We start from the raw sequence: 15816 nt of genomic DNA on the forward strand, positions 1-15816 counted from the left end.
TGGATAATTGGAGCGCATTCTGGGGAAGGTGGGACCTGTACAAGCAGGACGGGTTGCATCTGAACCAGAGGGGCACCAATATCCTGGGAGGGACGTTTTCTGTACTCTTCGGGAGGGTTTAAGCTAATTTGGCAGGGGAATGGGAACCGGATTTGTAGTCTAACAACTAAGGTAGCCGATGTTCAGTACATCAAAGCGTGTAGTGAGGCAGTGGGGAAGGTAACACTGACAAAGGAGAGTACTTGCAGGCACGGAGATGGGTTGAAGTGTGTATACTTCAACGCGAGAAGCATCAGGAATAAGATGGGTGAACATAAGGCATGGATCGGTATTTGGGACTACGATGTGGTGGCCATCACGGAAACTTGGATAGAAGAGGGGGAGAAATGGTTGTTGGAGGTTCCTGGTTATAGATGTTTCAATAAGATTAGGGAGGGTGGTAAAAGAGGTGAGGGGGTTGCATTGTTAATTAGAGATAGTATAACAGCTGCAGAAAGGCAGTTCGAGGAGGATCTGTCGACTGAGGTAGGATGGGTTGAAGTCAGAAATAGGAAAGGAGCAGTCGCCTTGTTGGGAGTTTTCTATAGGCCCCACAATAGCAGCAGAAATGTGGAGGAACAGATTGGGAAACAGATTTTGGAAAGGCGCAGAAGTCACAGGGTAGTCGTCATGGGTGACTTCAACTTCCCAAATATTGAGTGGAAACTCTTTAGATCAAATAGTTTGGATGGGGTGGTGTTTGTGCAGTGTGTCCAGGAAGCTTTTCCAAGACCGTATGTAGATTGTCCGACCAGAGGGGAGTCCATATTGGATTTGGTACTTGGTAATGAACCAGGGCAAGTGATAGATTTGTTAGTGGGGGAGCATTTTGGAGATAGTGACCACAATTCTGTGACTTCCACTTTAGTAATGGAGAGGGATAGGTGCGTGCAACAGGGCAAGGTTTACAATTGGGGGAAGGGTAAATACGATGCTGGCAGACCAGAACTGAAGTGCATAAGTTGGGAACATAGGGTGTCAGGGAAGGACACAATTGAAATGTGGAACTTGTTCAAGGAACAGATACTATGTTCCTTATGTAAGGAAGTATACTTGTGTAAGGCTGAGGAAATAAGGTTCAGACAGGGCGCTGGAGGGATACAAGATAGCCAGGAGGGAACTGATGAAAGGGATTAGGAGAGCTAAGAGAGGGCATGAAAAATCTTTGGCAGGTAGGATCAAGGAAAACCCCAAGGCCGTTTACACATAAGTGAGAAATATGAGAATGATTAGAGCGAGGGTAGGTCCGATCAAGGACAGTTGTTGCTCGTTATGCTTTCCCTTAATTTGCTCTGTTTTAATTACCTTTGCTCAAGAGTCGCCAGGTATCTTTCTGATACCACCACAAGGTTCAAAACCGAATACTGATCAATGACTCGATACACCAGTTAGTAAGTTTGAAATCAATGCACATTTATTTTGCACACACAGTTAATTATTACTCGTGCACAAACTCTACTCACTAAACTACAACTACTACTAAAAGCCTATACTTGGCTTCGGGGGCCCACTCAGTCAGAGGAACAATGGCCGTTGTCCGGTTCTGATACTGCTGGCTTCGAACTGGTATAGAATAGTAGCTAGGAGCACCTATCTCATAGCGTGCGTTGACCTTAGACTTACTTAGCTGGTGCTCGGCGGGCCTCTCGTCGCTGAGAGCCAAATGCCAAGGTGAAGTTCAAGAGTTCTTAAGAGTTCTTCCGAGAGCCCGATCTGACCTTGGGGATTCTGCTTTATAGTCCAAAGGGTTTTAAGCCCTTCTGGGCGGACCCTGGACTTGGTCCCAATTAATTGGACTGTAATGAACTCCAATTGGCTTTATTGGTTGGCCAATTGGAGTATGAGCTCCCTCAATGATAGCTCATTGAGGGGGCCCATATAATCACCTGTGTAGGCTTTGTGAGCCAGTCTTAAGTTGACTGGACTGCTAGCAGCACTGTTTGTAGCTGCTCCTGTAATATCGTTATTGTAAATAAATATTGGTGTGGTGACGGAACTCCTGCCTCCCGTGGATTACTACATGGACCATGTCCCAATCGTTTGTATCGATTCTCTCCAATAATGGGGCTGTTCCCCGATCGCTGGGGGCCCTAGGTAACTGTTGGCCTGCCTTTGTTTTAGTCTCGACTGGCGCCGGGAAGTCTGCCCTGATACCGATTGTTTAAATGTTTCTCTTGTCCCCGGAGAAAGCTCATTACTATGCTAATGGCTTGTAGTTTCAGTTCTGTCTGGGTTCTGCAAGTTCCAATCCACGGGAAACCTTGTACCTGCTTGTTTTTCTAGTGCTGTCCATTTTTCCCTGTACTCTTTGCGAATGTCCATTTTGGAATCGGGACGTGGCCACCCCAGGTGGCTACACAGTAGCGGGAGATTGTGTATTGAGTCTGAAGAGATAGGAGAGGTCTTGAACGAGTACTTTTCCAGTATTTACGAATGAGAGGGGCCATATTGTTGGAGAGGACAGTGTGAAACAGACTGGTATGCTCGAGGCAATACTTGTTCGGAAGGAAGATGTGTTGGGCATTTTGAAAAACTTGAGGATAGACAAGTCCCCCGGGCCTGACGGGATATATCCAAGGATTTTATGGGAAGCAGGAGATGAAATTGCTGAGCCGTTGGCAATGATCTTTTCGTCCTCACTGTCAACAGGGGTGGTACCAGGGGATTGGAGAGTGGCGAATGTTGTGCCCCTGTTCAAAAATAGGAATGGGGTAACCCTGGGAATTATTAGCCAGTTAGTCTTAATTCGGTGGTAGGCAAAGTAATGGAAAGGGTACTGAGGGATAGGATTTCTGAGCATCTGGAAAGACACTGCTTGATTAGGGATAGTCAGCACGGATTTGTGAGGGGTAGGTCTTGCCTCACAAGTCTTATTGAATTCTTTGAGGAGGTGACCAAGCACGTGGATGAAGGTAAAGCAGTGGATGTCGTGTACATGAATTTTAGTAAGGCATTTGTTAAGGTTCCCCATAGTAGGCTTATGCAGAAAGTAAGGAGGCATGGGACAGTAGGAAATTTGGCCTGTTGGATAACAGACTGGCTAAACAATAGAAGTCAGAATGGTGGTGGATGGCAAATATTCAGCCTGGAGCCCAGTTACCAGTGGTGTACCACAGGGATCAGTTCTGGGGCCTCTACTGTTTGTGATTTTCATTAATGACTTGGATGAGGTAGTTAAAGGGTGGGTTAGTAAATTTGCAGACGATACAAAGATTGGTGGAGTTGTGGATAGTGAGGAGAGCTGTTGTCGGCTGCAATGTGACATAGATAGGATGCAGAGCTGGGCTGAGAAGTGGCAGATGGAGTTTAACCCTGAAAAATGTGAGGTTGTCCATTTTGGAAGGGCAAATATGAATGCGGAATACAAGGTTAACGGTAGGGTTCTTGGCAATGTAGAGGAGCAGAGAGATCATGGGGTCTATGTTCATAGATCTTTGAAAGTTGCCACTCGAGTGGATAGAGCTGTGAAGAAGGCCTATGGTATGCTAGCGTTCATTAGCAGAGGGATTGAATTTGAGAGCCGTACGGTGATGATGCAGCTGAACAATACCTTGGTAAGGCCACATTCGGAGTACTGTGTGCAGTTCTGGTCGCCTCATTTTAGGAAGGATGTGGAAGCTTTGGAAAAGGTGTGCAAAGGAGATTTACCAGGATGTTGCCTGGAATGGAGAGTAGGTCTTACGAGGAAAGGTTGAGGGTGCTAGGCCTTTTCTCATTAGAACGGAGAAGGACGAGAGGCAACTTGATAGAGGTTTATAAGATGATCGGGGAATAGATAGAGTAGACAGTCAGAGACTTTTTCCCCCGTTGGAACAAACCATTACAAGGGGACATAAATTTAAGGTGAATGGTGGAAGATATAGAGGGGATGTCAGAGGTAGGTTCTTTACCCAGAGAGTAGTGGGGGCATGGAATGCACTGCCTGTGGAAGAAGTTGAGTCGGAAACATTAGGGTCCTTAAAGTGGCTATTGGATAGATACATGGATTACAGTAGAATGATGGGGTGTAGATTAATTTGTTCTTAATGTAGGATAAAAGTTCGGCACAACATCGTGGGCCGAAGGGCCTGTTCTGTGCTGTATTTTTCTGTGTTCTATATTCAATATACAGACATAGTAATTGAAAGTTATACTCGCCTAGCTTGGGAGACAAGAAAGAAAAATTGCCAACTGTTGGGAGCTTAAAGTCAAGGAAGGCCCCATCCCAACTAATAACAGTCTACCTATCACTCTGAAGTAATATCCTTTCACTGAAAAGTAGCAGAAGGATATTTGTGCCTTTATACTCCAGAAAAATAATGTTTTTATTTATCTGGTTATCTGATTGCAAAACGTCATGGAATGTGATCTGATGTGGTTAAGATTGAACTTGCTGGGGCAGCACGGTGGGCTAGTGGTTAGCACAACCGCCTCACGGCGCTGAGGTCCCAGGTTCGATCCCGGCTCTGGGTCACTGTCAGTGTGGAGTTTGCACATTCTCCCCGGTCTGCGTGGGTTTCGCCCCCACAACCCAAAAAATGTGCAGGGTAGGTGGATTGGCCACGCTAAATTGCCCCTTAATTGGAAAAAATAATTGGGTAATCTAAATTTAAAAAAAAAAGATTGAACTTGCTTTGATGAGCTCTGCAGCTGATGTCATTTACAACAGTATACTCAATGTGAAATGGAGTTGATCATTGACTTCAATCATTAACTGAATTAAACACTGGCCCTGGAATAGTGCCTTACGGATCCTCAAAGATTGGTTATAATGTCTATTTTTGAACATTGTAGAAGGAGATCACGCTTGCACCCGATGAATGTGGACAGCATCTCGCTAATTTAGCCCAGGGTAGTCCTTTTTTTAATATAAAACCCACCAATTTCAAAATGTTTTGCCTCAATCTTATTTATGGCAAAGGTTCTTCATACCACTGGTTAATGGAAGAGCCCTTTGAGTATATCTTCAGCGTTGCAATACTTCCTGAGGACAGGAATACTCGTAAAAACAAATATGGGTGTGTGAAGATGAGGGCAGCCATTTCATCATTGAACTGGGAAAGTTTTTGTGCAGCATTGTGTCCCGACAACAGTGCCAGTGTTAGCAGTTTGCCATTGGTTTTTTGTTGCCAGCGTGTTCACTATATATTGAAACAAAACTTTGTTTTTCAGGTGTGAATTTCCCCATCTAAATCATGTCGCAGTCTTCAGACAAGTTTAAGGTAATTATTTTTAACCAAGAATGGGTTTAAATTGATTGAAGTTTGTGCCTTTTCCCTTGTCTCGAAACAGGTTTTAATGGGCTCGCAACAGTGAAGTGTGTGCATTGGGCAGCTGCATTTAGATAATGAGGTCAACACCTATTGTATGAATTGACGAGTGTCCCTGAAACTGATTTCTCCAGGGCTTTCATTCTCCCATAAATGAAAAAAGGGAGCTAAATAAAGATATCGACATGTCTCAGCTCATGTTTCCTCTTCCTGTTTACAGTAGTGATGGGAGAGTTTTTGCTGTACTTCCTGTTAAGATACTGTAGCTAAGTGTTCAAAATGCTGAGTGTGTTATGAGCCAGGGTTTAGAGAACACCAAAGTATTTCATGGAGTTCATCTGACCTCCAACTTTTAATAGATTTTGGTTATGGGGAGCACGTGCCCACTTTCCAGGTGTTATGCAACAGGGATCTTAAGTATTTTAATACAAAACAATGTTTATTCTATGAATCCAGTTTACATTTTATAAACACACAGTAAACACCTTTTCAACTGCCAATACAAATACACCCCCAAAGATGCAGTACTCTGTAGGTAACCCTTAGTAACTTTCCTAACAACATCCATAAGCCAAACACCCTTTTCTCCTACAAAAACTGTAGGTTTGCATTCCTTACAGAAACAGGTATTATTTTGACATCATCAATTGATCTGGAGACATTCTTTAGCATGCAGAGAGAGACCAAAATACACCACCTTGTTTGGAATACAGCTCCCGAACTAAAAATCGAAAGTAAAAGCAGAGCCAGAACCCAGCTCCACCCACACCATGACATCACAACAGCCACTTGAGAAGACAAACATCTCTTAAAGTGACATTCCCATGACATGAGGGACAAATGGAAACTTTCAACATATAATTTTAATTTAATAATCTTTATTGTCACAAGTTGGCTTACATTAACACTGCAATGAAGTTACTGTGAAAAGACCCCAGTCGGCACATTCCGGCGCCTGTTTGGGTACACTGAGAATTCAATGTCCAAATTACCTAAGTCTTTCAGGACTTGTGGGAGGATACCAGAACATCCGGAGGAATCCCACGCAGACACAGGGAGAAAGTGCAGACTCTGCACAGATAGTGACCCAAACCGGAAAATGAACCTGGGACCCTGGTGCTGTGAACAACAATGCTAATCACTGTGCTACCGTGTTGCCCACATGTGTTGCAGCTATGTGTGGTGATCAACATGCGTATATTTTTTAACATTAGCAGTGCAATCTGCATCTTCAATCAGTCTAATTTGCATTGTACATGTAGCAGGGAATGGTCAGTCCGGTTTGGTGGCAGCTATATTTCTTGGCTCTGCACTATAAATGTAGCACTACCTGCAGCCAACATATTAGAGAGTGCAATGCTTGAAAATGACTCAAAATAATGGTCGTATTTCTTCAAAGTAGAGCAAGGTAGATTGATTTCCTCAGTTTGAATGTAATGAGAATCGGATGGGTTGACCACATAGGAGCGAAAGAAGGTGAACAAAAGTGTGGTTGAATCAGCAGATGTTCTTAAGATATCTGCTGCTGATGGAGTTAAAGTGTACAGCATTTGGGGGAAATGTTTTGAACGGAGGTTTCTGCTTGTCAATAGCCAGCAGAATAAACAGCTCCCTTGTTTGAACAGTTTGCATTTGACATTAGAGATGTCCCAAGTTGCTTCAGAGAATGTACTCATTAATATATGCCAAGCCAATGAAGGGATTGACCAGCAGCTTGGTCAGTGTTGGGATTTCCAGAACTGAGAATGATGCAGCACAGCAGCAGACTACCCTGTCCATTGTCCCTAGCTATTTGATAGAGCTGTCCCATTAATCTCATCCTTGTACTTTCCCATTGTCGTGTAATTTTGATCTTATTCAAGTACTTAAGCAATTTTCTTTTGAATGCCAATATTAAATCTGGTTCCACCAGCCTTTCAGGCGGACATTCCAGATCACAACATTCCATGTGTTCAAGTTTCTTCATATTGTGGCTCGTTCTTTTGCTAATCGCATTCTATGTGCTCTGATTTCTGACCCATCAATCGCTGGAAATACTTTTTTTTCCTCCTATCAAAACCATTGAAAATGCATCAAATCTACAAAATCGTCTCTGCCCCAAGGGGAAAACTTCAACCAACTTCTCTGATTGTTCCATATTTGAATTAATTCCCTCATCTCTGGTACCATCCTAGTAAATCTCTGCACACTCCAAGGTCTGGACGTTTTCCTAATGTTTTACCCAGATTTGAAAATAATTTTCTAATGTTTAGAAAGATTCAACATAACTTCCTTTCTATTATGCACTTGGGTGCCTATTAAAAAACATCTGGAATCTTTGTTAGCTGTTCCCCCAGGTTTCTCTCCCCGGATTCCCTTTAAAATTGTTTCATTTTCATAGAATAGAATTTACAGTGCAGACGGAGGCCATTCGGCCCATCGAGTCTGCACCGGCTCCTGGAAAGAGCACCCTACCCAAGGTTAACACCCCCACCCAACACTAAGGGCAATTTATCATGGCCAATCCACCTAACCTGCACATCTTTGGACTGTGGGAGGAAACCGGAGCACCCGGAGGAAACCCATGCACACATGGGAGAATGTGCAGACTCCGCACAGACAGTGACCCAAGCCGGAATCAAACCTGGGGCCCTGGAGCTGAGAGGCAATTGTGTTATCCACAATGCTACCGTGCTCCCCAACCCACGTCTCCATGATTTTGATCATATTGCTTCTCTCATCCTCCCTAAACGTTTTGCTTCACATTTCTCAGCATTACATTTTATCGGCCCATGTGCCTTTGCATTTCATCAGTTTGTCCTCCCTGAAGTCTATGATTGCCCTCCTCATTTCCTACTTTTTTTTATTTGCAGACTCCATCAAAGAACTCTATTCAGCCAATCAAACTTTTATTAATGCATTCTGAGGGGCAGGCAGTGGAAAATAAAAACGAGCGCGGAGGCTTCAATATCTGTCAAGGTGTTCATTACCCAAATATTTTGTCACTGTTATGTCGATGCAACCATTGTAGTTTTAAAAATAGGACACGGACAGGAGTAGGCTCGTCACTCCTCCACTGTTGGATCATGGTCTATCTATTACCTCAATTGCATTTACCCATCTTGGTTCTGCATCCCTTCATGCCCTTGCCTAACAAAATAAGCTATTCATCTTGGCCCTGATTTCAATTAGGTGTGGCGATAGAGTTACTAACTTCCTCAGTTTGTCCTGGAGACTCGATGAATGGAAAATTTAATCACCCAGTTATTGCTGGAAACCTGGAGACATGTACTTGGATTTATGCTTGGTACCAATGCATATGCATAATGCAAGATCCAAGATTACTACCCAACATCTGTTTAACGATGAGCTCCACTCCAGCTTGGGGATTCTGCAGGCCAGCTCTGTGGGCTGCTTCCAGCTTAGCCTATAGGAAATAATTGGTAGACTTTGTAATAGAGTGACTGTGTTGTATGCCAACAATAGTATGCACAATTCCAGGCTGTTAAGCCCACCAACCCAATGGTGTACATTGAGGGGCCATTCAGTTGTCCATGGCAGTGCTGCCCATTCCATCTTGGGCACAAGAGGATTTCTGGGTTGACTTGCCACTCGATATTTATGTTGCCATAAAAAGGTGTGTGCTTAATCTGCATGAAGGAGAGAATTGTAATCATGAGTTTCAGCTCTTGACAGATGATTTGGACAGGATACCAAAAGGTTAGCAACTCAATTAAGAACATAGAACAAAGAACATTACAGCGCAGTACAGGCCCTTCGGTCCTCGATGTTGTGCCGAACTGTGAAACCACTCTAAAGCCCATCTGCACTATTCCCTTATTATCCATATGTTTATCCAATGACCATTTAAATGCTCTTAATGTTGGCGAGTCCACTACTGTTGCAGGCAGGGCATTACACGCCCTTACTACTTTCTGAGTAACGAACCTACCTCTGACATCTGTCCTATATCTATCTCCCCTCAATTTAAAGCTATGTCCCCTTGTGCTAGCCATCACCATCCAAGGCAAAAGGCTCTCACTGTCCACCCTATCTAAGCCTCTGATCATCTTGTATGCCTCAATTAAGTCACCTATTAACCACCTTCTCTCTAACGAAAACAGCCTCAAGTCCCTCAGCCTTTCCTCATCAGATCTTCACTCCATACCAGGCAACATCCTGGTAAATCTCCTCTGTACCCTTTCCAATGCTTCCACATCCTCCCTATAACGCGGCGACCAGAACTGCATGCCATACTCCAAATGAGGCCGCACCAGAGTTTTGTACAGCTGCAACATGACCTCGTGGCTCCGAAACTCAATCCCTCTACCAATAAAAGCTATCACACCATATGCCTTCTTAACAACCCTATCAACCTGCGTGGCAACTTTCAGGGATCTATGGACATGGACACCGAGATCTCTCTGCTCATCCACACGACCAATAATCTTGCCATTAGCCCAGTACTCTGTCTTCAGGTTACTCCTTTCAAAATGAATCGCCTCACACTTTTCTGCATTAAACTCCATTTGCCACCTCTTAGTCCAGCTCTGCAGCTTATCTATGTCCCTCTGCAACCTGCAACATCCTTCCGCACTGTCCACAACTCCACCGACTTTAGTGTCGTCTGCAAATTTACTCGCCCATCCTTCTATGCCCTCCTCCAGGTCATTTATAAAAATTACAAACTGCAGTGGCCCCAAAACAGATCCTTGTGGTACACTACTAGTAACTGAACTCCAGGCTGAACATTTCCCATCAACCACCACCCTCTGTCTTCTTACAGCGAACCAATTTCTGATCCAAACTGCTAAATCACCCTGAATCCCATGCCTCCCTATTTTCTGCAATAGCCTACCATGGGGGAAACTTATCAAACGCTTTACTGAAATTCATATACCCCACATCAACTGCTTTACCCTCGTCCATCTGTTTGGTCACCTTCTCAAAGAACTCAATAAGGTTTGTGAGGCACGACCTACCCTTCACAAAACCATGTTGACTATCCCTAATCAAATTCCTTTCTAGATGATTATAAATCCTATCTCTTGTAAACCATTCCAAGACTTTGCCCACAACAGAAGTAAGGCTGACTGGTCTATTGTTACCGGGGTTGTCTCTACTCCCCTTCTTGAACAAGACAACAACATTTGCTATCCTCCAGTCTTCTGGCACTATTCTTGTAGACAATGATGACATAAAGCTCAAAGCCAAAGGCTCAGCAGTATCCTCCCTAGCTTCCCAGAGAATCCTTGGATAAATCCCATCCGGCCCAAGGGACTTACCTATTTTCACACTTTCCAGAATTGCTAACAACACCTCCTTATGAACCTCGAGCTCTTCTGGTCTAGTAGCCTGTATCTCAGTATTCTCTGCGACAACATTGCCTTTTTCCTGTGCGAATGCTGACGAAAAATATTCATTTAGCACCTCTCCTATCTCCTCGGACTCCACGCACAACCTCCCACTACTGTCCTTGACTGGCCCTACTCTTACCCTAGTCATTGTTTTATTCCTGATGTACCTATAGAAAGCTTTAGGGTTATCATTGATCCTACCTGCCAAAGACTTCTCATGTCCCCTCCTGGCTCTTCTTAGCTCTCTCTTTAGGTCCTTCCTAGCTAACTTGTAACACTCGAGCGCCCTAACTGAACCTTCACGTCTCATCTTTACCAAATCCTCCTTCTTCCTCTTGACAAGTTATTCAACTACTTGAGTAAACCATGGTTCCCTCGCTCGACCACTTCCTACCTGCCTGACAGATACGTACTTATCAAGGATACGCAGTAGCTGTTCCTTGAACGAGCTCCACATTTCAATTGTGCCCATCCCCTGCAGTTTCCATCCCCATCGTATGCATCCTAAGTCTTGCCTCATCGCATCATTATTGCCTTTCCCCCAGCTATAACTCTTGCCCTGCGGTATATACCTATCCCTTTCCATCGCTAAAGTAAACGTAACAGAATTGTGGTCACTATCACCAAAGTGCTCACCTACCTCCAAATCTAACACCTGTCCTGGTTCATTACCCAGTACCAAATCCAATGTGGCTTCGCCTCTTGTTGGCCTATCTACATATTGTGTCAGGAAACCCTCCTGCACACATAGAACAAAAACGGACACATCTAAGTACTCGATCTATAGCGTTTCCAGTCAATATTTGGAAAGTTAAAGTCCCCCATAACAACTACCCTGTTACTTTCGCTCTGTTGCTCGTTGTGTTCTCTCTTTAATTGGCTCTGTTTATGGCGGTTAATATGGTCGCCTTCTTTAATTCTAATTACGTTTGCTCAAGAGTCGCCAGGTATCTTTCGATACCGCCACAAGGTTCAAAACCGAATACTGATCAAAGACTCGATACACCAGTTAGTAAGTTCGAAATCAATGCTAATTTATTTACACACACACAGTCAATTATACTCGTGCACAAACTCTACTAACTAAACCAGGGGTGGGCAAACTTTTCCGTGCAAGGGCCACATTCAGAAATTCACAATTTTAAAGGGCCGCATAGTATATTAATTAATAGTCCCGGTTGTAACCAATTAGCGTGCGGCATATACCTCAGCGCTTCCCCCGGCGGCATCCTGCCTTTAGCCCTCTTTTTGTCTACTTTTCAAAAATGGCGCTTCACCCGGTTATGATTCTGGGCGCCTCATATAGAACATAGAACAGTACAGCACAGAACAGGCCCTTCAGCCCTCGATGTTGTGCCGAGCAATGATCACCCTACTCAAGTCAACGTATCCACCCTATACCAGTAACCCAACAGCCCCCCCCATTAACCTTATAAAAAAAATATTTAAAAATTTTTAAAAAAAAAAATTTTTTTTTTAATGACTTGATCTTGGTGGGCCGCATGCGGCCCGCGGGCCGTAGTTTGCCCACCCCTGAACTAAACTATCACTACCACTAAAGCCTATACTTAGCTTCGGGCGCCCACTCAGTTAGAGGAACAATGGCTGTTGTCCGGTTCTGAGGCTGCTGGGGTCGAGCTGGTACAGAATAGTAGCTAGGAGTGTCTATCTCATAGCGTGTGCTGACTTTGGACTTGCTTGTTCTGGTGCAGCTGCTAGGCAAGCCTCTCGTCGCTGAGAGCCAAGGCCAAGAAGAATGATTGATTCTCTCTTGGGGGGCTTCTTCTTATACCCGAAGGGGGCTTTGCGCGCTTTTGGGCGGGCCTTGAACTTGGTCCCAATTAATTGGACCGTATCCTGATCATCGGTATCGATTTCCTCCAATAAAAAGGGGTGGCTGCCCTGATTGCTGGGCGGGCCCTCGGTGGCCGTTGGCCTGCTTTGTTCTACTCTCCTCTGGTTCCGGGGTGTCCATTTTGTAATCTGGACGTGACCACCCCAGGTGGCTACAGCTCCTATCCAGAATCATCTTTGCAATCCTTTCCTCTACATCTCTGGAACTTTTCGGAAGCCGATAGAAAACTCCCATCAGGGTGACCTCTCCTTTCCTGTTTCTAACTTCAGCCCATACTACTTCAGTAGACGAGTCCTCATCAAATGTCCTTTCTGCCACCGTAATACTGTCCTTGACTAACAATGCCACCCCTCCCCCTCCTTTACCATCTTCAATGAGCTTACTGAAATATCTAAACCCCGGATCCTGCAACAACCATTCCTGTCCCTGCTCTAGCCATGTCTCCGAAATGGCCACAACATCGAAGTCCCAGGTACCAACCCATGCTGCAAGTTCACCCACCTTATTCCGGATGCTCCTGGCATTGAATTAGACACACTTTAAACCACCTTCCTGCCTGCCGGTACACTCCTGTAACCTTGAAACCTTACTCATGACCTCACTACTCTCAACCTCCTGTACACTGGAGCTACAATTCAGGTTCCCAACACCCTGCTGAATTAGTTTAAACCCTCCCGAAGAGGTACCCCTCTGGTCCAGTTTGTAGAGGTCCCACCTACCCCAGAATAAGCCCTAATTATCCAGGTATCTGAAACCCTCCCTCCTGCATCATTCCTGTAGCCACGTATTCAACTGCTCTCTTTCCCTATTCTTCGTCTCGCTACCACGTGGCACGGGGTTACAACCCGGAGATAATAACTCTGTTTGTTCAAGCTCTAAGATTCCACCCGAGCACCCTGAATTCCTGCCTTGCATCCCTATCCCTTTTCCTACCTATGTCGTTGGTGCCTATGTGGACCATGACTTGGGGCTGCTCCCCCTCCCCCTTAAGGATCCCGAAAACACGATCCGAGACATCACGGACCCTGGCACTTGGGATGCAACACACCAACCGCGAGTCCTTCCCACAGAATCTCCTATCTATCTCCCTAACTATGGCGTCTCCAATGACTAATGCTCTACTCCTCTCCCCCCTTCCCTTCTGAGCAAGAGGGATAGACTCTGTGCCAGAGACCTGTACCCCATGGCTTACCCCTGGTAAGTTTTCTCTTCCCCCCCCCCCCCACCAGTATCCAAAGCGGTATACTTCTTACTAAGGGGAACGACCACAGGGGATCCCTGTACTGACTGCTTCCTCCCATCCCCTCTCACCGTCACCCATCAATCTTCATTCTTCGGAGTAACTACATCCCTGAAGCTTCTATCTATCTATGACCACCTCTGCCTCCCGAATGATCCAAAGTTCATCCAACTCCAGCTCCAGTTCCCTAACACTGTTTCTGAGGAGCTGGAGATGGGTGCACTTCCCACAGGTGAAATCAGCAGGGACACTGACGGTGTCCCTCACCTCAAACATTCTGCAGGAGATTGTGTCCTTTTAAGAGGTTGTTCAGAGCCCAGAACTTAAATAGATATTTTGCCCCCTCAAAATAGTAATCCCCCTACCTACGAGCAATTTTACTTCCTTTTCCTTTACTCCCATGCTCCTTTATTCATTAGAATGTCACCCCTTGTATATCAGCCCTTCCCGTACCAGCCTCCCCGGACAGGTGCCGGACTGTGGCGACTAGGGGCTTTTCACAGTAACTTAATTGAAGCCTACTTGTGACAATAAGCGATTTTCATTTTCATTTCAGTCGGCACCATGCACTGGAATGTAGTTCCAGGAGTGTTGGATGAAAATCTCCTGAACCTGGAGAGTGGATGTGTACAGAATACAGAGGCAACTCCACAAAACCCAATCATCAGCCTCCACTTTGAGCAGGCGTTTAGTACAAACACTGGCTGTTCTCCCTAATTCTACTCCAGCTGTAATGAGTCAACTCAGCACTGCATGATCAAACTTCTGACATTCCAGTCTGTCTGGCTCAGTTTTGTTGCATACTCTTACTGATCACATCTGTTTGAGTTTGCAGAAAATGAATTAAACCTTCACTTTGTGAGCACATGATGAAGTGTCATGTGATGAGACTTGGAGGAATGTGCTCCAGTAGAGGTGGCAACCCAATGTAGCAAGATAAATTTTAAAAGAAGCATGTTACAGGCTTTCCACATTGTGCGAGTTTTTAACTCAACAGCTTGCATTGGAACGGAAGGAGAGAGAGACCACCCTGGGGGGATATGCTGCTGTCTGAAGAACGTGTATTCCAGCTGTGCAGCTATTCTGCGATTTGGTGTCTCTGAATACAGCTAAAGCTATCAACCCATCTCTAGATTTTAGCCAAACCAAGAGCCAGGGGTTGAATCTCAGTCAGGTTTTAGCAAGGTGGGGGAAGGGAGAGGGAAAGTGCAATACTACTTGGGGACCATTTAATAATCAAAACCATCACTTAAACCCTGTAAAGACTAATAAATCTTGTGCAACAGAACCAGAAAATGCTGGGAAGGCTCCATAGATCTTACAGCATTAGTGGAGAGAGAAACAAAGTTTAACATTTCTGGATATTGACCCTTCAGAACTGAAAAGTTAACTTTCTCTCTCCACAGTTGTTAAATAGTATTTTTTAAATTTTCTGTTTTTGTTCTAGATTTCTAATACCCACATATACCTACTATATGACATCTTATGTTTGGATCAGAGCTTGCATATACAGGTTAACGAGTTGCTATAAGTGCAACTTTGGAATTGATTAGCAACTGCAAATGTATCCAGATTATATTGTCTCTAAAATCTACAACTAATCTCTTCCTCTGGCGCTCTAGACCTTGGAGAAGCAGTGGGACTTGTTTACGAAACTTGTTTTGTGCTTTAAAAAAAATCAAATCCGGTTGTGAGACTAAAATATATTTGAAGTTTCCAGTATACAATAACGAAAAATGAAAGCCACTGCTTTCAGGATCCATTCCCATCCAATTTTTATTAGCAGTTGATGAGATGGGGTATTGGGTGCAATTTTTCCCACCGCGGTGCGCCCGGTATCAATCCCATTGCATCAGGAGCATCGTGGGAGTGGCCAGCAGTGCCTGGGTGGGTAGGGGCTAATTACTATATCTGCAGGGGTGGCATTGTCCATGTGTATGGGGGACCCTCAAGCTCACTTGGAGATTGGGGCACCCATTGAAAATGGTGCCCCTATCTCGGAAGAGCAGGTGTTGCCGGCGAGTTCAGCTCCCCATTGTTGAAAAAACTTCTATGTGGGCTGGATCTCACCTGCCAAACCCGCCCCAAAATGACACT

The 15816-nt window shown here is 44.7% G+C and overlaps 1 protein-coding gene across 4 annotated transcripts in view; it reads left to right on the forward strand.

The window, feature by feature from the left end:
* The window catches only part of sept2 (septin 2), a 109168-nt gene that overhangs the window by 40412 nt on the left and 52940 nt on the right, over positions 1-15816 (forward strand). For all 4 annotated transcript variants that reach the window (XR_005462768.1, XM_038815127.1, XM_038815128.1 and 1 more), the window contains exon 2: positions 5191-5240. Coding sequence is in view for 3 of the 4 variants with exons in the window: in XM_038815127.1 (XP_038671055.1) it covers positions 5214-5240 (27 nt within the window). In the remaining variant the exon portion in view is untranslated. The remainder of the gene's footprint in view (positions 1-5190; positions 5241-15816) is intronic.

This window comes from Scyliorhinus canicula, chromosome 13 (assembly GCF_902713615.1).
Source record: "Scyliorhinus canicula chromosome 13, sScyCan1.1, whole genome shotgun sequence".
NCBI classification, from domain to species: domain Eukaryota; kingdom Metazoa; phylum Chordata; class Chondrichthyes; order Carcharhiniformes; family Scyliorhinidae; genus Scyliorhinus; species Scyliorhinus canicula.